Genomic DNA, 23,400 nt, shown 5'->3' on the forward strand with positions numbered 1-23,400 from the left:
TAGTCCTGCTCACTTTGTACATATGCCTTGGTGGCATGTGGGGATTTTGCTGGTGAAGATTTTGCTATTAGTTATTGTGAGCAATGTGTGTAAAACAATTAAACCTGGATTTTGCATTGGATTCCCATTAAACATTTAATAAGCTTTAATTTATTGTGTTAGGGCATGCGACGAAAACTTCCTAGCAGGGGAGACAGTCTTTCCATATCATCTCGTTCCCTTCCCATTCCATTTTCTCTCTCCTCTCATGCTCGCCTGCCCCCGCCCTCGCTGCCTGAATGGGAGGAGTGCTGTGTTTCCTGCCCAGCCAGACAACCTGGCTTTTGGGTGACAAGAAATTGCTTCCTGTGACAAGAGGCAAAGCATTTGTGATGTGCCTCTATGTTCTTATTCAGACGTAGTGGGAATACCGGTGAACCTACACAGCGGTAGCAGTGACGACAGGGGAGTTCCAGTTGTGTCTTGCTGCTGGTTCATATCCTACATATTGCTGGAATGGTGAAATCTCTCAGGGCCCTGGTGTCAGTGACTGATTGTGAGATTTGACTGATATAGGTGAGTGAAACCTGTAGACTCCCTAAGGATTGTTCTCCAGTCTTTGGATCTGAAAGATCAGAGGATTTTTACAACCCTGGTTTCAGCTGCCTCCTTTGAAGAAACAATGAAGAAGTTTTCAGAGCACATTAAGCCCAGACAGAATGTGGTATTACAGAGGCTCCTGTTCAAGCAGCGGGCACAACTTCCAGGTGAAACTTTTAAAACCTTTGCTTTGGCACTACAAGAGTTGGCATCAGTCTGTGCTTTTGGCTGTTGGCAGGAAGAGCTGATCCTGGATCAGCTAATTGACAAAGCAGCAGACTGGCAAATTCGGGAGAAGCTTTTGATGGAATTTGATACCTTGACTCTGGCCCAGGCAGTGGAGGTGGGATCGCAGATGGAGAGAGCGTTGCCGAAAACTTGCCCTGGGTTTATTTCAGTTTTGACAAAGCAGTGGGAGAACTGGAGCAACAGCAGTAAAATCTGGAAGATAAGAAATGATAACTGCTGTAATCAGTGGTGCCTCTGGGGACAGAAAAAATCCCCTGCCCTCATAACAAGATACGACCAAGAGAAGCAAAATCAATTCATCCCTTCTTCTAACAGTCCAGTGTCATCCAGACCAGTTATGGGGAGGCAGCACTTGGGCTGGCAACTGAGATGTCCTGCCACTTCAAATAGAAAACACAGGAGAGTCAGGAACTTCCAGGTAGGCTGTTGATTGCAAAATGACTGGGAAAGAGTGACAGAAAACTAACCAAGGACACCGGGGGCCAGACCGTTCAAACTGGGTCTGTTGCTTATACAGAATCTGAACTGTAGACTAGGTTATACTGCAGTACATGAACACTTAAATAAAAAACCTTCCCTCTCTGGAATGAAGGTATTGGCTGCATGGTGTTATGTGCTGTCACTTTTGGGTTTTGTCTTTGAATCTTGTGTGAAGGCTTTTGGTGAGGTCTTAACAATTGTGAAAGCGGTGTCTGCACTGGTTCTGGTGTATTGGTGAGTTGGCTGGAGGCTTCTACTAAAAGAGCTGGCAGAGAAATAATGTTATTCAATGGAGATTTGAATCTGGTAATAAAGGAGGATGCCTACTGCTTGAAGAAAATCTCCTTATCCCTTTATAACACATAGGAACAGAGCTCACTTCTGTAAGAGTTAAGATTTGTGGAAACCTCAATTGTTCCATAGTCATCGTGCTTTGGAATATAATGGTTGTGTGATGAAGCATCAGATTTATACAGATATCTGTAAATAAAGATTATAAATAATAACATATAAGAAGGGGACGGGACAATGGGCATCACAGATTTTAGTCCATATCTGAGTTACCTGTGAAATAAGATTGAGTCATAGAAGTTCTGCTGTAACATTTCTCTGTCCACAGTATTCTGTTCTATTTTAGTCTAAACTTTCTACTTATGTATAGTGTCAGAAGAAAGGGTTCCTCTCTTTTTTTTTTTCATTTTTTCTATTTTGGTGTTTATTTGGTTGTTCGGTTTTATTCCTTTCTTTTTCACTAAAAGACGTGATTTCAACATCATCTTTGATTCTGACAGTCACCCTCTACTTGATTTCTCTCTGTCAGATCAGTGGAACTAGCCATTTGTGTAAGATAATAACAGGGTTGGGAAGAAAGGACACAATGATAAGGAAGCTTGATGGAGACAGATCCAAGTAAAGGACGGGTGTTAGCAGAAGTGATAGTAAAATAAGAGAACCCAAAGCACAGTCTATGTGGAATTGGGCTCTTTTCAAACAAGGTGATCATCATTGGGCTGCACAGAAGTAAGCTGAATCGGGTTTGTGAGCAGTTTTAAGTCATTTCTCCCTGTGCTGCTAGCTTTGTCCTTTCTGAATTCTGTGTCATGAGCTGAACAGGCAAGCTGCATCCCCTTGCAGCTGCCCTGTCTTCCCTAAGGCAATTATTTGTGATTATCTACCATAATGTAATTAAGTGTTTAGGCTGTCCTGAACAATTGAATATTGTACCTCTGATGCCTGTTATTAGTGCTATTTCTGACAGGTGAAAAAATTATTGAGGTTAAAAATGTCTGGTGCTCTTTGCATATTCAGCATTGAAGCAAGTGAAAAGGCTGACTGAAGAGAAATTAACTGTACTAAGAACTGTACCCTGACCTGGAGCAGTGCCAGCAGGATCTTCAAAGACTTGAAAATGTATGATTTGCACCTTTTTGTTTCCTTTTAAAGGTCACTTTATCTTTGTGGTTAAGAGCAAATTTGAGGTCTGTCTTGTTAACTAAAGTTCATACCTTTTTGGATGTTCATGCAGGCCTGTGTGCCATTTTTCTTGAACTGCTATGGTTGCTGTACTTCTGATTCTACAGTACCAGAAGTTGGATTGCAGCTTAACATGCACATCTCTCTGTTTGAACTGATAAGCTTCCAAATCATAGACTCATGGACCTGTTTGGGTTGGATGGGACCCTAAAGATCATCTAGTCCCAACCCCCACCCCTGCCATGGGCAGGGACACCTTCCACTAGCCCAGGTTGCCCAAAGCCCCGTCCAACCTGGCCTTGAACACTGCCAGGGAGGGGGCAGCCACAGCTTCTCTGGGAAACCTGTGCCAGGGCCTCACCACCCTCACAGGGAAGAATTTCTTCCTTGCATCTAATCTAAATCTACCCTCTGTCAGTTTAAAATCGTTACCCTGTGTCCTATCCCTACATCCCCTGATCAAGAGTCCCTCCCCATCTTTCCTGTAGCCCCTTTAGGTACTGGAAGGCTACTCTAAGGTCTCCCCGGAGTCTTCTCTTCTCCAGGCTGAACCACTTCAACTTTCTCATCCTGTCCTCAAAGGGGAGGTGCTCCAGCCCCCAGATCATCTTCATGGCCTCCTCTGGACCTGCTCGAGCAGGTCCATGCCCCCAGAGCTGGACACAGCACTGCAGGTGGTGTCTCACAAGAGAAGAGCAGAGGGGGAGAATCCCCTCCCTCACCCTGCTGGCCACTATTCTTTTGATGCAGCCCAGAACACAGTTGGCTTTCTGGCCTGCGAGTGCACATTGCTGGCTCACAGTCAGTTTTCCATTCACTAATACCCTCAAGTCCTTCTCCTCAGGGCTGCTCTCAATCCACTCCTCACCCAGCCTGTGTCTGTGCTTGGGATTGACCCAGCCCACGTGCTGGACATTGCACTTGGCCTTGTTGAACTTAATGAGATTTGCATGGTCCCACCTCTCCAGCCTGTCCAGGTCCCTTTGTATGACATCCCTTCACTCCAAAGGGTGTTGACCACACCATACAGCTTAGTGTTGTCAGCAAACCTGCTGAGGGTGCACCCAATCCTACTGCCCATGTCACCAGCAGAGATGTTAAACACCACTGGCCCCAACACCGACCCTGAGGAACGCCACTCGTCACTGCTCTCCACTGGGACATTGAGCCATTGACCACAACTCTCTGAGTGTGACCATCCAGCCAATTCCGTATCCACCAAGTGGTCCATCTGTCAAATCCCTGTGTCTCCAATTTAGAGACAACAATGTCATGCAGGGCAGTGTCAAAATCCTAGAATCTCCCTTGGTATGAAATAAGTATGGCAGATCGAGGAGCAGTTCCTACATCTTTAGTACTAAATGGATATAATTTCTTATTCTAGTTAGAGATATATGATGCTCTCTGCCAGTGAAAGAATCTTCTTCACCATACTATCAATTTTCCCATGAGACAGAGGCACAACTCAGATTATAGTGGAGGTGTGCCTAGATGTATTGTGCCAAAGGACCTATGTTATGGACAACTTCTGTCCCTTTTGCTGTCTATCAGATTTCAGTTTTGAGGCTTGAAATAAAAAAAAATTGACAAGGACTGGGTGGTACATGCTGTTTTGCAGTGTGTAGTCTTTTCTAGGCTAAGTAATGGATCTGGTACTTTCAGTCTTTTCTCATATGTCACACTTTCTAGACTTCTCTTCAGTGGACCTTCTTGGGCCCTTTCTGAGCTCTGCACTGATATGTGGATGCCTGTAGTTGCAGAGAGCAACATAGATTGCTTGTAGATCGGGATTGCTACAGAAGTTCTTTGCTTATGACTGCTCTTCTGTGTCACCTCTGTTATAATGATGTGTCCCTCTGGGCCTATGTATCACAGTAAAATAACTGAATGAGCATCTGCAAGTTAATAATTATGGAATTAGAGGGCTGGAAGGAGCCAGAAAAGGTCTTTTCATCTGTCCTTCCACTGGTGATCAGCTCTACTTGTGTTATTCCTGTCAGATGTGTGTCTAATCTGTACTTAAAGACAGAAAGTGATGGTGACTGTGCTATCCCCTAGGCAATCCACCCCAGTTTTTCATTATCTGTGCTGCTGATGGTTTATTGATTTTCCTAACTTCAGTCGTCTCTGCTTCAAAATCCCTTAAGTCTTGTTTTATCTGTCATACATTTGGAGGCAAGACTACTACCTTCTATCAGTAGTTAAAGACTGTTTTCACATTGTATTCTCTCTCTGGAATACACACTGTACTTTCAGTCTTTTCCCATAGCTTATTCATCCTAGATCATTCTTGTTCTTCTTTTGACTGTTGCCACTTGCTCCATGTATACTGATGCAGGATACACATCAAGCTTTCTTGAAGGTTCCAGCTGATGCCTCACCTGTGCCGAGCTCAGGTTCCTCATGCCACTGTAACTACTGTATCTATTATTTTAGCCATGAGTACTGTAGGGAGTGTCAGAAAATCCCTGGAAGCCATTTACATCAATGAGGCAGGAGTCTTTGGCAAAAGCACAGTTGGTAGTTATACTAACTCACCCATGTACTGAGTTAGTATATCTAATCTAAATCAAATCAAACGACACTCAAATGAAGTCATCACTTGCATAAATGGTTCCTGAGAAGGAGCAGGATCTCAGAGAGAGAAGGGGGAATTTTGGTCACAGATTCACACAATCCTTGTGAATCTTGAAGTAAAGGCAGGTTTTACGTGACCTCAGTTAATCTCATGAGTCAGGAGATTTCATTCCCTTGTGCCTAGACATTTAATCTTTTATTTACAGTGCAGCTCTGAGGTTGGGATGTGTTACCATTGCTTTACAGAGGAAGAACACAGGTGAAATTAGGTATCCAAAGTCAAAGGAGAAGTCAGGCGTTCAGCTGGATGCTGAGCAGGTACACCGAGAAAGGCCCCCAGCTCAATGCCTAAGCCCCAGCAGCTGAATGGCTTGCACCCACATGTAATACTATGCAGTACACTTCAGCTTCAGTCCAGGTCTGAAACCCTCACAGGTACTCAACGAGAAAGGCTTGCTCTTCTTTGCAGTGTGCCATGTGGACATGGGAAGAGTCTGAGCTTGAGTAGGAGCAGTGCACCCCGATCACACATGTTTCAGCTTCAGATCAGGCCTAGCACTGATGCAGTTCTTGTGCCTATAGTGAAGGTGTTAAAACATCTGTAAATAGCCTTTCTTCTTTCTGTTATGTGGGAAGAGAAGTGGGAACAGTGAGCAAAAAAGGTCTTTGCAAATGGCACAACTTCACACAGCTGAATCCTGCAACAGCTCTGCAACAGTGGTTGCTAGCTGAGTTTTTCTTGAAAGCTGTTATTTTATACAAATTGGCATGTTATTTGAGCTCTTCTGCTTTTAAAAACTCATCGAGAAGATTTCTCAACCACTGTGGAGAGGAGGCAGGGAGTGAGCAGACTGTTGGCACTGGAATATCTCATTTCACCCAGCTAGGCTAAACTCAAATAAGGTGTGAGGATGCAAAGTTGTGCTGGATTCAATTTTCTTCCTGAATTTGTGAGCAAGACCTAGCCTGCCCTTCTCCCATGTCTGAAAATCATCCTTCCCATGTTCCTCATTTTACTGCTGACTCCAGATCTGATGCATTCTGCTTGTAAGATCTATTTTTGGCTGCAAAACTTGTCAACTGAGTTACTGTTTCTGTAACATTAGCAAGAGTCCAGAGGCCAGGTTATACCCTTCAGGGCAACTGTGTAAGAAGCAACTACTGAAGGTCAGGAGGGGCAGCTGGGGAGGGGAAGTCCTCATGTATTTTATGCATATGAAGGGATGCAGACCAGGAGTTAATGTGAAGTTGTAGGGCAATGACAAGACAAGGAGGAAAAACTGGTCTGACTGTTAAATGCCAGGCTGACTTTGTTAGTAAAGCTTTTACTTAGAGCTATCAAGAACATGCAGTTAGTAATGGCAAGTCAGACTGCGACATATGAAAGAATAATGCTTTTATTATTCATATCTCATGATAGAGGTACATGTTTAACTGAGTGACCCACAGAGCCCCATTAAAACCATCCCAGTGATGCAAAATAAAGTACTATATTTTTCCTCCATATTTGTTCTTTCTTCCAACTTATTTTCTTCCCCTTGATGCCCATCTCACTTCTGCCTTTGCCTTGAGGCCATTCCTCCTTCAAACGCAGTAAGAAGGAGTCACAAATGTGTTAGGTGCATTTCTGTTCTGTCAGCCTTGTGAGTCCCCATTGGATGTATATATATAGCTTTTAGTCATGTCTCTTTCCTAACTGTGCTTGAGGTATTCTCCTCTGTTTACATAGTAGTCTGTGTGAGGAGACCTCAACCATCAGAGAGGCATTAGACTCAGCAGAGAAATTAAAAGATAAAAATAATGAGCAGAGGCTGAGATGGTTGAATTCCTGGCTCCACTGCAGATGCTGTTGTATGACTTGAGTGAGTCATTTACTTTGAGTCTGTAAAATGAAGATAGTACTTCCTCCATCTCCCTGTTGCCCACCCTTTATCTTACATAATTAGACTATAAACACTATGGGGCGGACACTCTCACCATGTTTAACCAGCACTTAGCACAATTAGGACATGGGCTTTGTAGCATCTAGGAACTCAGCAGTGGGATGTGCCAGAGGAAGGGTGTTTGGTGTAGTAATATTGCAACAGGACTGATAAACAGGAGCAGCATGACCACAGAAATACCAGTTCAACAGCAAACAACATAATCAAGAGGGAGATGCAGTGACTGAGTGTATTGGGCAATTTGTGGTGATGTTTCCAGTGATGGTAGGAGGAAGGCGAGAAATGCAGGATTTTTATCAGTCACTGCCTTGTGTCTCCCAGGCTTCATATAGGCCCTTTCCTTCGAAGTGCTCTTTTAATTAACAGTCTGAATTATAACTGTCTGCAGACTGATTTTCTTGATTAAATAAAGAAAGCTTATGGTTCTAAAAATGGGCTGAGTGATTAGATTATAAGACAAACAAGCCATATATCTCATGACTTTGCACTTGACTTCCAACTTCCTTGCAGTCCCATACTTGAAAACTGAATTGCTGATCACTGAGGGAACATCAATGGATGTCTTGTGGATACATGTGCACACATACACTTAGGATTTCTTGGTCCACCCTTTGTTTTTAATGGAGTCTTTTTTCCAAGAGTTTTCTTCTTCAGAGGAGTTTGCCTTGTCTTTTAAAGTATTTCCTGTCTTTCTGCTCCTCCGATTCAGCATTCCTTGTTTAAATTTCTCAATGGCACTCAAGCAAACAGAATGACTTCTGAAAAAAAAAAGAGTTTAAAATAAGTAAATATGTTAGTGCTGAAGTGTATTCACAAAAAAGTGATTGCAGCAAGTTTACAGTGGCAGGACACACCACCCCAGCATGCTCTGCCTGGTCTTCTAGAGCGGAAATCTCCACTTCATTCACCAGGAATCCTAAAGGTTCCCACTCAGCAAAGGGGAACTAACTGTGAGTGCTGTGTTCTTTTAGCAGGGAGTAGCAGGACAAAATGATCTCTTAAATAAACTTCCACTTGTGGAAGGGCGTTAGTACTTGAAGCTGCATAGCACAAGAGTCTGGCATGGGCCCTGTCTTTGGAGGAGGATTCACATAGTTTCTGGGTAGGATTTTTGGTCTGTGCAGAGCTGCCAGACAGATTCAACCTCATGTAAGTGCATCTGCCTTAGAGAAAGATTAATAGTAAAATTTAGACAGAGGCAGACGTACATTTGCCTACGTGACTCTGAGGAAAGAGCTTTCCTGTGGCCAAGCAAGTTGAATTTCCATTTTAGCACAAAAAGTGTTTTCCCTGAAGCTTAATTCCCTGTTTCATGGGAGCAATGATGTTACCTGCTTCTGTCTTTACACTGTATCTTTAACATGAACATAGCAACTTTTGATTTTTAATTCTGGCGTAGTCCTGAGCTTTTACTCTGTTTAAAAAAAATAATAGCAGAAGGCTGTGAGGGAGAGAGGAACAGTATTGACTTGATATTATAAGGCAAACAAAATATAACCCCGTTTTCATGAAAAGACAGTCAGAAATCTAACAATCTAAGTTTTCCATGTGTTGAAGGCAGAAGTACAATGAAGCAATATATTCCTTTTCAAATTTGCCAGCAGAGGGAGTATTGCAATGCACCAATGCCTATCGTTTCAAAGAGCAGTGAAGTTGCTAAGTCTGAATTTTAGCTGTTCACTTTCCAAATTTTATTTGACATATTATATTGTTGTGTTGACCAAAAAATGATCTTTTTATATTTCAGAAGAGTGACAATATTAATTATTGATACAGATTAAACTTTACATTTCAAAGTGAACCTACATGGTACCTTGGCTAAAATGCAGGATTTGTTTTGGTACGAGTAAGCCATCAGTTTTTAAGGTACTTATGAGAATAAATCCACAAATATTTTCATAATAGTTGTGCCTGATATTGCTGCATTGATAAAAATGTATTTCTAATGCAAACTGCAGTTTGTAAAACTTAATCGAAGAAATAAACCACAAATACAAGATGCAGGGAGTCATCATTTTTTTAGTTTTGTGCAGTCATGTTGTGCAAATGCTGTATCTTGCATATTTATCTTCTACTTAACACAGTGAATCTTTATGCCTCTTCACTGCCTTGCTCCTTCACCTGCTTGGGCAGTCCTTATCTGTCTGGTGCTAAGGAGTTTGTTGGTGAGATGCTTGACCTGCAGCACAGGAAGACACTGGAATGCAGCTTGTATTTATTAGAGGGAGTATGCATTTCTCTGCGAAAGCTGAGTCTGACCAGGCATCTTGTCAGATGTGCAACCTCTAGATGGCACCCAGATTACGCCTTGTCACTAGAAACTAATAAACCTTGGCCAGCATGTTTTACCTTGGCCAACATTTCTGCTAAACTATATGCGGCAGGAGGAGTGTTAATGTCAAAAGAGGGAGATAATGTTTTTGGCTTTGGGCTATAAAAGTGTTTTCATGTTGAAATTGGCTTGTTGACAGGAATCAGAGAAGCTGTGTGGAGTGCAGCAGGCCCCCTGCTTGGGGCATTTTTCTGCTGCTGCAGTCCTGTCCTTACCAAGTGTCATGAGACAATACCATGGTGGAGGCCCAGACTTACCTCTGGGGCCGGGGTACTGGGCTGTAATGTGGAAGCACTCACTGAGCAGAAACAGAGCATGGTCATGCAAGCTGGCAGGAGGGGGAAACACCCTGTGGTTTTGGCAGTTACGGTGCTGTTATTATATGATATGTTAGATATTTCATGTGCTATTTAGATATTTCACATGGTGTTTAGATATTTTACTGATTCTGTGCATTGTTTTGCCATCGGTTCCAACCTCTTCTCCCTTGTGCCTTCATCTGGCACTGCCACCTTGACTGATGGTAGCTGCCAGAGCATTATGCAATTGCTCCCATATCCTGCTGATTTTGGAATTGCTTAACCGTTTGGAGACTTTCCAGTGAAGGCACTAAATACAGCTAGAGCAAGACATGCAGAGGATGTCTGCACGTTGTTTCCTCATGCCACTAGTTGTTAGTGTAGTGCATGTTCTCACAAATCGACAGAACTGGCTTTGAGATCTTTTTCAATAAAAAGTAACTGTACTGTTTGGGAACAATAAAAATCTCATCCATCCTATGCAGGAAAAGGAGATTTGTTCTTTTAGTGACTTCATATATGAATGGTTCTGTATGTAAAAATATTATGGCTTAAGCATGGAGTGCCCTGCAAATAGTGCTATTGCTGTATATAGATGATTAGTGAAACAACTGTGTCACCAAACTGCTAAAGGACTTAGTGCCAAAGTTACTTTTGGATGCCTGCATATATCTGCACTGACTGAAGGAAGAACCCAAAGGGGAAGTTCTGTTTTTCTCATCTGTCTGTGAATTCTGTTTCCTCTTGTGCAGTTAAGATGCAAATGTTTGTGTCCTGCATCAAAAATAGAGTGTTTTGCAAGTAAAATGTCATCATTCAGTGGTTATAGAGCACTTCCCTCGCTACCTGCAGAGGGATTCATTTCTAGTGTCTTTCAGAGTGCCTGTCAAACTGCCATTTGTGCACAGAGCAGAATCTGTGTGAAGGTTCAGAATCACTGATGACAACAGCATCACTTCTCAGCAATCTTTACCAAGGTGCAGTGTTGCATCTGTTCTTATACATATTTTGCTTTTTATAAGCATCTGTAGCAAACTATAATATCCACTGAAATGACAGATAATTAAGAAAAAGTTTTTTGCTGCTGAGAAACCAAAGTTCTGTCTGAAGTTAATGTCTTTAAATCTACTTCTTACTCATTAAGTGTAACAAGGTTTGTTTTTACAAGGAAGTAGTAGAACATGAAGGCTTTGCCCATGTGCCCTCTTTTCCTTTTTCATTGCCTTCTTTCCATTATTCATGATGAAGGCAATTTAAAAAAAAAGGACTTGGATAGATGGATTTGATCAGGAAGATAATTTGAGGCCTTGGGGATGTTATGTGGCTATTTTACATGATGTTTTCTTTATAGTTTCTAATCTGAATCTCTGCTGGGTCATTTTTCAGGCCCCAGTAGATCACTGCAGTATATTCTGGGTAGGTTGCAGTGACTGCTTTGTAGCCTACACTGTCACCTCCTGTGAGTCCTTTCCCAGTAGCTTTTTTGAGGGGTGGTTGTGTCACCATTAATTTAAGAGCCTTTCCCAAACTCTGTGCTTCTGTATTTTGTAAACCCCGGAAAATGCAACTCTGGGCACATGGGAGGGCCCTCCCAAATAATTTTATGTTTCCCTGTCAAAGAATAAAACTTTATATGTGAATTCATTTGCCACACAAAGTTACCCTGAGCTATGCCTGTGACTCTTTATACCATGTATAATCCAACCTCTGACTGGCATCCAATTTGGTTTAAGGATTTCTGGACATGCTTTGCATTTGTTTAAGTACGGAAGAGAGTAGGTAAATTGAAACCATTAATTCTGAGTTTGTATCTTTTCCACAAATGTGGAAAAGGGCTTTTGCTTTATAGCTGTGTGGTGACTGAGGTAGTGTGACTGGTTCCCCAGGATGGCAGATGTGCTCCATTGTTGCCATGAATCACTTTGAACTCAGTGACAGAACTTCTTGTGAAGGGAACACTTCTTGTGCTGTGCTTGCCTTAAATCTAGAAACATAATTTAGTTCATGAAAAGCCATTTCTGTGACTGTTCTTCTGGGAAGACTTAACAGTCTTAGATCTTCCCAGGTATTTCCAACCTGGCAAACATTCAAGTTTCTAGAAGTACCATTACCTCAGACAACCTTTGCCTTCCCAATTGGAGAGACCAGGGCTTAGTAGGACCTTGAGGCCGGACTCCTCTATCTCTCTCCAAGACTATTCCTTTCAGAGCAGAGGTCTATCAAAGGTGCAGAAGGAGAAGCTGGGTATTTCAAATGCTGTTTCTGCCCTGTGACTGAATATACCTTTGGTTTTAACTCTGTGCCCTCAATTCAGAGTATCCATAATCACTGTAACAGTTCTATGACTAGTATTTTTCAAACCTGTGTAGGTCACCTAAGTCCCTACTTGTATGTAGAAAAAGCTCAGCTTTTCACAGTTCTTATTACACAGAGGATGGAAGAGTTTCATGCTACCATGTTAGAGTGCCTCAAATATTAACTGTTTAGCTATTATGAAGATTCAAGAATTTCATACCCATCCTATCCCTGGGAAGCCAAGGAGAGTTACAGAGGCTCATAGTCTTTTCGGTAATTCTGTTCAGCTTATTATTACAAAATATAAAACACAAACCATTACAAGTAACCCTATGTATTGCGTTTGTGTGTGATGGAGTTTTGGTTATCAGGGGAGGGGCTACAAAGGTTGTTCCTGGGGGAAGCTTCTTGGAGCTCCCCCAGCTCCAAGTCACGCCTGCCGCTGACCAAGGCTGAGTCAATTAGCAATAGTGGCTGTGCCTCTGTGATAACGTATTTCAGAAGGGGAACCTGAGAGGTGGAGGAGTTGTGAGGAAGAGACCTACAAACACCGAGGTCAGTGGAAGAAAGAAGGAGGAGGATGGGGAGGTGCACCGGAGCAGAGACCCCCTGCAGCCCACGGTGAGAGGACAGGCCGTGCCCTGCACTCATGGGGGTCACCGGGGAGCAGATGCCGACCTGCAGCCCATGGGGGACCCCACACCAGAGCAGGGGCTGCGCCCGAAGGAAGTCGGGACTCTGAGGGCAGCCCCCGCTGCAGCAGTCTGGTGCTGGGAGGGCTGCAGCCCGTGGAAGGGACCCACACTGGAAAAGTTAGTAAAGAATTGCAGCTCTGTGGGAAGGACTCAGGTGGGAAACGTCTGTGGAGGACTGTCTCCCATGGGAGGGACCCCACACTGGAGCGAGGGAAGGGTGTGAGGAGTCCTGCCCCTGAGGAGGAAGGAGCAGAAACAACGAGTATGAACTGACCACAGCCCCCATCCCCCTGCGCTGCTGGGGGGGCTGGAAGTAGAGAAATCAGGAGCAAATCTGAGCCTGGGAAGAAGGGAGGGGTGGGGGGAAGGTGTTTTTAAGATGTGGTTGTATTTCTCACTGTCCTACTCTGTTTGGTTAGTGGTGGTGAAATTAAATTGAATTTCTTTCTCTTCCCCAATTAAGTCTGTCTTTTGCCCCTGACCATAGTGGGTGACTCATCCCTCTCTGTCCTTGTCTCAATCCCCAGCCTTTGGTTTTCTTTTCTCCTCCCCATTCCTGAGGGGGAAGGAGGGAGTGAGCAGCTGCTGGTGCTCAGTTGCCATCTGGGCTTAAACCACGATACCCTAGATAACATAACAACTGAATTCTGAAGCAGCCATATTAACAATCCTATATTGCTAGTAAAGTGGCCAGTTTCATCCACTAGTCTTGTCTGTCTTTCTCTCTCTGCTCCCTTGTTTTAAGTGGCTGTATTAGTGTTGCTCTTCTCAGAGACAGTAATGGAGAGAGAACATGTAGATAACCCCAAGAGAGAGTACTGAAGTAGGCACAGCTGAATCCTCAGTGCCCTGAGCTCACCTGTACTTACATCAGCAGGAGTTATTGAGTATACGGCACTCTGCAGGATGAGACCTGTTGTAAATGCTGCCCTCATACCTACCCTGGGAGTTACACATTTCCTTTACCTGATGAGCAGGGCTGAGGCCCACTGAACAGAGATGACAGCTGGCTTGCTCTCATCTCTGTTAATGGAAACTGCATTTTAGTCTTATCACACTTCAAGACACTGGCCTGTGCCTTTCAGTCAAACAAGGTGTAAATTTATTAAATGTTTATTAGTAACAACTCGGAAGTTGTTGTTACCATCACCTGTGAAGAAAACAGTTGTCTGAATCATTTGAAATATCAACTGAAAATGCCTTCATGTTGTCTTGAGCTTAGGGGAAAATTGTGCTGATATTTCTTGAGCTGTCAATGAGGTAGTAACGAGGGGAAGATAGTGGGAAGTCAGGCTTGCTTAGAAAACTTGCATTCAAAGTTGTCCTGGTTTTGGCTGGGATAGAGTTAATTTTCATCCTGGAGCTAGTATAGTGCTGTGTTTTGGTTTTAGGATGAGAATAATGCTCATAACATTGAGTAATGTTTTAGTTGTTACTGAGCAGTGCTTACACTAAGTCATGGACTTTTCAGTGTCTTATCCTCCCTGACAGTGTGGAGGCCAGGGGTGTACAAGAAGCTGGGAGGGGACACACTGGGACAGCTGTCCCCAGCTGGCCAAAGGGATATCCCAGACCATACGGTGTCATGCTGAACGATGAAACTGCGGGGAGTTGACTGGGAGGTCATGGCCCACTGCTTGGGGACTGGCTGGGCATCGGTCAGCGGGTGATGAGCAGTTACACTGTGCATCACTTGTTTTGTGTATTCTTTTATCATTATTATTTTTCCCTTCCTTTTCTGTCCTATTAAATTATCTTTATCTCAATCCATGAGTTTTACTTTTTTTCCTGGTTCTGTCCCCCATCCCATTGTGGGGAAGTGAGCAAACAGCAGTGTGGTGTTTAACTGCCTGTGGGGTTAAACCACAACAAAAGTGAAAGAAAGACCATACATGTGTTCAGATTCTTTTTTGTGGTTGTGAGATTTAGGAATAAAATCCTTCTTAAAAGACTAGGTGAAGTAACACAATTGTTTGTTTAACCTATCCTACCAATTGTTAGGCAGAGAAAATGAGGGAAATACAATATCCAAGAAGCTCATAATTGTTGCAATATACTATTGTAAGTGTGAGAAAATTATGCAAGTACAGAATCTAATCTAGAGAAAAAATGATACACGATTTCCCCACCAAATAAAAAATTTTCACAAGACAGGAGTGGCTGGGCCCATGGGAGCAGATGTCACATATAAGTCTTGTCAATCCTCAGTTAGAGGGCAACTTGGATGCAAGGTATCTTATGGTCTTCACACATTAAAGTCACAAGTTGTATTTTTCTGGTGACTTTAGGCTGACATAATTATATATGGCTGCATCCAATGATAGCAAGACAGATCAGTAATTTCAATTTCATGCTCTTTTCTTGGCACGCTTCAGAGGCAGTGAAAGAGAAAAGCGGGCAGGGGGGGCTTTGCTTTGATTTGTCTATTGTCTGTGAAGTGCAAACAGCTTTATTTCAGAAGTAGTTTCTTTCCTATTTATTCCAGGATCTTGTCTTCCAACTGTTTATCTGCTTTGAGATAGAAGAGATGTATAAACACACAACTGTGTCCATGGGTGCTGAGGCTTTTCTCAAGAACCCTTCCCAGGAAGGAGCTGTAATTTGACATTTGAAATTCTCAGTGTAATCTCATGGAAATTAAAGACATGAGGACTGTTGTCTAATCAGCAGCCTAGCTGAGGATCACTGCCACATGTCTACACAGTTCTCAAGCCCATGATTGTCTGGTTGAGAAGAGAGGGCTACATCAAGGCACCTGTCCATTTTAAACTTCCCCACTTCTGCTCCAACTGAGTCCTTCAGACTCAATTTTTACAGAAAAAAACAGTAACACACAAAGAGAAGTAGTCCTATAAATCCTAACAAAATACACACACTGTGGGTTGGGAGGAAATTAAACTATATTGAACAGGTGGTGAGAGCAGAGGCCTGGCCTCTCAGAGGCACTGAGAAGTCAAAGACTCATAGAACCAGAAAGTAGAAGTGGCACAATCTGCATGTTGTTTGCCCTGTTAGTACTTCTTCCCTGGGCACCGTGGGAAGTTCAGTGAGCTCATGAATTTCAGGTTTACTAGAGGTCAGCTCGAGGCCTCCCTTGTCTGTTAGGCAGAGGGCTTCGATAGACATAGCTGGAGTTGAAGCTGCTGTGTTCTCTCCCTCCTCAGGGGAACTCCATCCCAGAGTACATCGGGTAGAGTGGAGTAGCCCAACAGGCTGATCCTGACACCAGCTCTTCCCATTAGCAGCACTGGGGACACATGGTCAGTCCTGGGCACAGTCCAGGAATGGTGGTTGATTTTAATTGGTGCCCTTCATACCTAGAATTTTTTTTCATTTCTCACAAGGTATGGAGGCAACTGTGGGGCCTCTGATACTGCTTTAATTGCAAAATTTTGTATATTATCCATTAAAAACAAATAATGAATTTAGGAGGGGTCATAGCATGAATATCCTGATTGTAGCTAATGTTTGGAATGATAGATGGACTGTGAGGGATCTCTGCCCTAATTTTTTTGTAATTTGATTCGTAATTATCCTTGGGGACAGTTGGGCATCTTCATTACTTTGTTCCTACTTGCCTGAGCAGTTTTTATCTTAGTTTATTGCCATCTGTAAATTTGTGTTCAGAACACTGTTGAAGAGGCAGTGCTGATACTGCGGAACAGCTGCTGCTGTACTCACTGCTGTGAGCCAACTGCGCACAGTTTATGGTGCTTGATCATTATGTGAAACACTAGTCTGTGCTGCTCTAATGCTGGTCATTTCTGTCCTGGTGATAGTGGGATTTGTCATTATTAAAAGATCTTAATTACATGTTTCACTGATTGCACGCAGCAAAGGACACATTGCTCTGCTGGTTACGTGACTCATGTTGCCATTTTAGTGCAATTTGGTCAGTTTTAATGGTGTGAAAGTGATTTTTGGACTTGGTTTGGAGCACTGAATCCTCCTCCTCCTCCATTCAATTTGCATTTTCCTTCTTCTGTCAAGAAGAAATACCAATCTTATTGAGACTCATTTTTGGAGATAACCCTAATGCCTTCCTTTTTCTGATATACCCTCTATGTTTTAGAGTCTAGAATCAGAAAATCTGTGACATATCCTTTGATGTGATTTTGAATTTGGTTTCCTGTATGAGGACTCACACTTCCTCTGTGACACAGTACCCTGGTGAAGGTGACACAGAACTCAGGCTGGGGGACCCTGTATTCTAGTTTAATGGCTGCCATGCACCTGTGGGTTTGGTTTTGTTTTTTTTTACAAATGTCTTTCATTTTTTCATTATCTCTGGTTTTAGATTTTGAAATGTGCTGATCATTCTTGTGACGGCTGTTATCAAAACCTGGTTAAAGAGGCATCCAGCATTAGGGTTAAAGGCTGCCATTTATATAGCTTCTCATTCTATATATTAATGGACTGAGTCTGGAATCAGCTAAATAGCTTTGTTGGGTACATTTGTAGAATTTCTGACAATAGCTGTACCTGAAGCTGACAGACAGCAAGTACTATTTTTACCTCAGGAAAGCTTGCTGTGATTTCATTTTCTACTTTAAACTCAAGAAATATCCAGTCTTCTTTCTGATGGTTAAAGAAAATAAGACTGAGACTCTCCCAGGGTAACTGTCTGGAACAAAGAGATTTCCTAATCCTGACAATGTGGTTTTGATCTTTCTGCTCTCAGACACTGACTTGGATGTGCTCTGATAACTGATATGTGTAGTGCTCCTGGTATAAGCCTTCTGGAAAATGAGATCAAAGACTTCATTTACCTTTGACTCAGGCTTTGGTATGGGTAGTATCCAGTTATTTAAGTGCAAAACTGTTCTGCATATATTCATATCACATTTCTGTAATTTGGACAGTAACAATTACTTTTCAGATTTATCTCATAAACATCATCCTCAGATTTGAAGATGGATTCATTAGAATTTTTAGATCTACTATCAAGGAATGGTATCCATTTGACTTATTCGAATGTGAAATGTGTCTTGGTATTGGGCTATGACAGACATGGCCAAAAGTCAAATTTTGGCTGCTGCATAATCACATATTAAAATGAAAAAAAATATTAAGAAACAGAAAGACTTCAGGTCCATCAATAAGTGAAATACTGAGTATAACTTCCAAAGACATTAGGGTGTATTAAATTGTGTTCCTAAGTCCCTTTTCTAATAATAATTCATGCTGCCCTGATGCTGTGGGAAATCATTGCTAAGTCATTCTTTTCTATTTATCTGTAGACCCCAGAGCCAGTTGAAAACTACATCAGTGAAGGAGAGTTTGAAGATGATTTGAGTTCTTCTACCCCAAGCACAATAGAGCTGGAGATACGTGGATCCAGCCAAGAAACAGATGAAGATTATTTTGAGACCCTCTCACATCAGAGTGGATCTTTGTCAGATGTAAAAACTGAGCCTTATGAGAGTGCATCAGACACAGAATCTGTTTCCAGTGATGTAACTGGGGAAACTTGCTTGGATTCAAACTGCCTTTCTATCGAAAAAAAAAAATTGTGCTGTACTCTTCCTAAAGCAAAGGCTGAAACAACCCTCTATGAACTTAAGTGCTCAAAGCAACCAGAATTTACCCAGCAGTTGCATTTAGAAGTGTCCTCCAACATAAAAGCAGCACCAAGCAAAACTGAATTGTGCATACAGTCTGTGAAGTCAGGAGGTGAAGAACTGGGTGATGAAGAGCTAACATTAACTAGAGATATTTCCAACACAGAGAACCAAGTCAGTGAAGAGGGCATTATATCACAGACAAATAGAAAATTTGTAACCATATTGCAAAATAAAGTGGAGTTTGAAAGCAGTGAAGCACAGCCCTGTACTAACTCAGTACCTACAGAAGATGATGTTACAAGACAGAAGGAACATCCTGCAGTATTAAGCGTTGCTTGTTTCAGAGCAAACTCAGAAAGTTGTTTGATTTTTCCTGAGGTAACGCAATTTTCCTTCCGGTCAGATGCAGCATCAAGCTGTAGTTTGCCAAATCTTCTTTTTGAAACAAACGGACCTAACAGTAAAAGTTACACTGAGACATCTGGCTGTAAGTGTGAATTAGATTCTATGTCCGGTATAAAATGCAGCAGGAGAAACTCAGTTGACAGTGAGGAAACTACAGGTAAAAGGATAAAACATGGAAGTACAGAGACCATGTTGACATCAGATTCATTCTTTTACCAGAGTTGCTTCAAACCAGAATTTCAGCCACCACTCACAAGGTCAGAGATTACGGAAAGTAAAACATGGCATAGTGTACCTGAAAATATCAGTGCTCAAAGCAAGACAGAATATGTGGGGAACTGTATTCATCTGGCAGACAAATTTAGACGGTCATGTTCCAGAATACATCTTCAAGGGCTGGATTTTGAATACACTTGGAAAAACTTAGGAAGGGTACCTGTAAGGCCTGAAAAGGCAGTAAAAATAGAGGGCAAATTTGGCGTTCAAAGTTCTCTTCTTAATACTGACATAGACTCAATTGAGTGTCAGCTTTCTCAACCAGCAGGCTCTTCCCAATGCATTGATTATTATTTGCACTCTAAATCAGAGACATGTGGCCTTAGCCCAGAAGCAGCAGGTACAGGTGCTGATAGCTTATCTTTCATGCAGATTGATGCTTGTGAGTGTAATCCAAAACAAAGGGAGACTTCATTTGCCCTGAACTGTGAGCCAGTGATCATAAATACTGAACAACTTATAAAAAGTGACCGGTACAAAGTTGAAAGAGATCTGGAAGCAGACAAATTCCCTTGTGATACTGATATTGAATCTGGCATTGCTGACACTGAGAACCTAGCAGCTTGTCATGTAGGTTCTCCTGGTGTTGTGGAAAATGGAGATTGTGATTGTTCTGTAAACTGTGTTTCCACTGATAGAATACAGCAGAAAGGTTTGAAGGAGAATGGCCTTGAATCTGAACTGTTAGGTATGGAGATCATGGTAGAGGAAAGATGCGTAGATGATTCTTCTAACCTTGACTTTGGTTGGAAAGTCCTGGAAACTACATTGCAACCAGGTGGCAGTAACACTGGGGCAGAGCACGAAGAGTCAATGCAGCAAACCGCAAGTTGCAAAACTGGTGCCTTAAGGAATGACTCTGAGCTAGTAACAAATGAACATCCTACTCATAAAGGAAAGAATGAAGACAGTGTCTTTGCTGTTGAAATCAATCCCAGATCAGATTATATAAGCCAGAGAAGGCATTTAATGACTCTTCCAGAGTTAAAGCCTGCCCTAATCATACTATCTGTAGAGCAGAAAGGATTACAGTCCAAGACACTGAATGATAACCTTCCTACTGAAGTGGTAACTGGAACATTGAGAGATGTAGTGAGCAAGGATTTGATGTCTTCTCATACTGTCAGCAAAGCTTATGATGAGCCAGAGAGAGTTCTGAGTGAAAGCTGTAGCTGTGAAGTACAAATTCTGGCCACACACCCTATTCCTTGTAACGCAGAGGTACTCCCTGGTAGGGATACAGCTGAACTAAAAACAGAAGTTTCACAAGAGAAAACAGATAAAACAGTTGCAGTTTCATCCTTAGGGTTCACCTGTAGTAATTCCACAGTAACAAGTGAAAAAGTGGAAATCAGGAGTGTTACTGTACCACTGGGCGATGATATACTTACTGCAGAAAGTCAGGCAGATCCATGTGAAGAAGCGTTTGTAAAATCACATAGCAGAAGTGATGTTATGATCTCTGAGAAAGAGCCCTGCAGAACAAAGACTGGTTTTGAATTAGAGACAGAACAGTTCAGAAAGTCATGGGCTGAAACAAGAGATGACCAGGTATCTAAGGAAAAGGAATTCATAGCACATCAAGGTAGAGAGGAAGCCTTCTATATAACTGATGCAGTAACACTGGAAACATGCAGTGTAAGTAATCTGTGTCAGGGAGATGGTGCTGATGTTGATCTTCAAGAGCCCATCATAACCTCTGAACAAGCGGTAGGCAGGCAAGGAAGTGGTTCGAAGGAACAGCTAGGTACTTGTGAAGAACCTTCTCCTAGCGAGGGAAAGGAGAGCTCTCCTGCAGAAGACACAGCTAGCTGTAGCAAAGACAGTACACTGAATCTAGATGTGTCTGATGTATTTAACGATTCTGTGAAAAGGGAGACCCATAACACCTGCATGCTGGGTCTAGATAATATAAGTACCTGCAGCATTAACAGTGAGGAAATGGATGAGAACTCATTCCACATCCTGGGAAGTAACAGCAGTCTCTATAAAGCTGTGCAAAAGCCAACAAAGAATGGGAACAGTGGGAAAGCTTCCAGGTTTTTAGTATTCTCAAAAATGACATCTTTCAGGAAAACTAAGCCTGCCACAGCAGAAAATCAGGGGAGTAGCAGCTTCTTTGGCAGCAAGGCAAAGATGGAAGAACTGGATGCTGGGAAAGAGGATGAGGACACTGAAAGTTTACAGTCTTTCAAAAGTTGTTCGTCTGGTTCAGCCTTCCACAGGAAAGAAAGCTATGCCTCTGAGTACTCTGATGATGATGATTTATTCTATGAGAGACCTGCAGGATTATTCAACAGAATGAGTCTGAGGAAGGCTTCTGGCTCTGGTCGGATACTGATGGAAGATACAGATACAAATTCAACTTCTCCCACACTGTCTGCTGTCAAATATGCAGATCGACAGGTTTCAGGTTCATCTGAAAACAATGACAGTGAACCTGTGGAATACTCTGGGATTAGAAAATCATTCCCTGAAAATGAATACAAAAGAAACAAAAACCCTGAGGGTAAGAAGTTCAGGACAAGGTTGGCCTTGGCACACAAATCCCTCTCAAGCTTTTTTGAATCCAAATCTCCAGAAAAGGAAAATACTGAGCAAAGCTCAAGAGTATCACTGAAAAATGAAAAGGAGAAAGCCAAACTTCGCCAGAGCGCCTGGAAAGCTTTTCTAAAAAGCAAGGAGGCAGATGGACTAAAAAGGCCTGTCTTAGCAAGTTTATCACCAACACAGGATAGTCTTAATGCAACTGGTGGCCATGTAATGAGAACAGCATCAGTAGAGCGACAGGACAGTTCCAATGGACACACATTTTTTAAAACAGAAACAGCTAATGGCTCCTCAGCAGATTGCAACTATTTTGATGCCTCTGTGGAGCCTGTTGTTGTCTCTTCTTCACCTGCAGGTATGTGGAGAAAACGAATACAGTCCCATGACTTGGGCATCAGATACTCACAGAGTTCAGACTGTGACGAACAACAGGAGGCTCTGAGCAACTGTTTAAATACTTCTCTAGAGGAATACTGGATGAAATCTCCATTTAGCCCCACTGACTTGCAGTTACCATTTAGTCAGTCAAGTCCATCATGTCCCCAGCTCTCAAATTCTGATGGGAAAGACATGCCTTGTAGGCCCATGAGTCCTAAACCGCAGAGTCCACGATCCACTTCTCAACACAAGAGCTTCCGTTATCCTGGGAGAATATGTGCCACATCGATGATCTCTCTTGGGAACAGCTCTGCAGTTGAAAGCAATTTGGAGGCTCCTGAGAGACCAAAGACACTGAAACCCAGAGGTAGTCTCTTACTTTCTGTACACTCGTTGGACAATGACTACCAGAGGGATGACAGTGGCATAAGCAGTCAATCCCAGATCAGCTTAAACACAGCTTCTTCCATTAGTGACATGTTCCGAGATGAGGTGAGTTGTTCTCTGGGAATGATCAGGTGGTGGTTTAGTTTGAATAGTCTTTTGTTTTAGTATGGTTTAGAAATTCCAGTAAATGTTTTAATGGCTTAATGAACACATTGGTTAGATGGGTGCATAAATATTCCTCTTTGTCTAAGGTAGCACTACTCCTGTTTCTGTTCAAGACTATATGAATTGATGCACTCTTTAAGGGAGGATTTATCACAAAAATCTAAAGGAATGGAGTCATCACAACAGCGCTAATGAATAATATGCCTCAGACAGATTACACAGACGTGGCCTTGTGTTCGAGTCCAGTTTTTAGCTGGGTCTTACCCCTCTTAAGATAAGGCAGAATTAAGACTTGTAACTGGTGTATAGTAAATAAGTTTCTCGAAGTGAAAGGCAACTTAAAAATCATTTCCCATTGCTAGCAGTTTCTTTTAAGAAGTAAAATCTTTTTCTTTAGACAATGAGTAGCTGTCTTTTAATGTAACATGAGTCTGTTGCAGGCACCCTAACTACCCTTTGATTGCCACTAGGAGTCCTTTTCTGCCTTTTCTACAGCAAACAGAAAACAACCCCATGGAGTCAGGGTATTCTTTTGATCTTGTATTCGAACTCTGGTAACACGTTAATTTCCTTGTGACTGGATCTCACAGAAAAGATTGTATCTTCAATAGGGATTTCTTGATTAGGTGAGGCCTTTAAAAGCAGAGACTTCCTCTGTCAGTAACTAATGCTGGAGAGAATTTCCCAGATTTGTAAGTGTCTGGGAGTTTAGGAGTCACTTTCAGTGGCTAAGCACAAACTATTGGCATGATG

The 23,400-nt window shown here is 42.4% G+C and overlaps 1 protein-coding gene across 1 annotated transcript in view; it reads left to right on the plus strand.

Annotated features, from left to right (window-relative positions):
- Positions 1-23,400, plus strand: part of ARHGEF4 (Rho guanine nucleotide exchange factor 4) — a 182,664-nt gene that overhangs the window by 39,124 nt on the left and 120,140 nt on the right. Inside the window, exon 2 of the mRNA XM_026855016.1 lies at positions 18,163-22,587. Coding sequence (XP_026710817.1) covers positions 18,163-22,587 — 4,425 coding nt within the window. The remainder of the gene's footprint in view (positions 1-18,162; positions 22,588-23,400) is intronic.

This window comes from Athene cunicularia, assembly GCF_003259725.1.
Source record: "Athene cunicularia isolate RWA chromosome 9 unlocalized genomic scaffold, athCun1 chr9_part1, whole genome shotgun sequence".
In the NCBI taxonomy this organism is placed as follows: domain Eukaryota; kingdom Metazoa; phylum Chordata; class Aves; order Strigiformes; family Strigidae; genus Athene; species Athene cunicularia.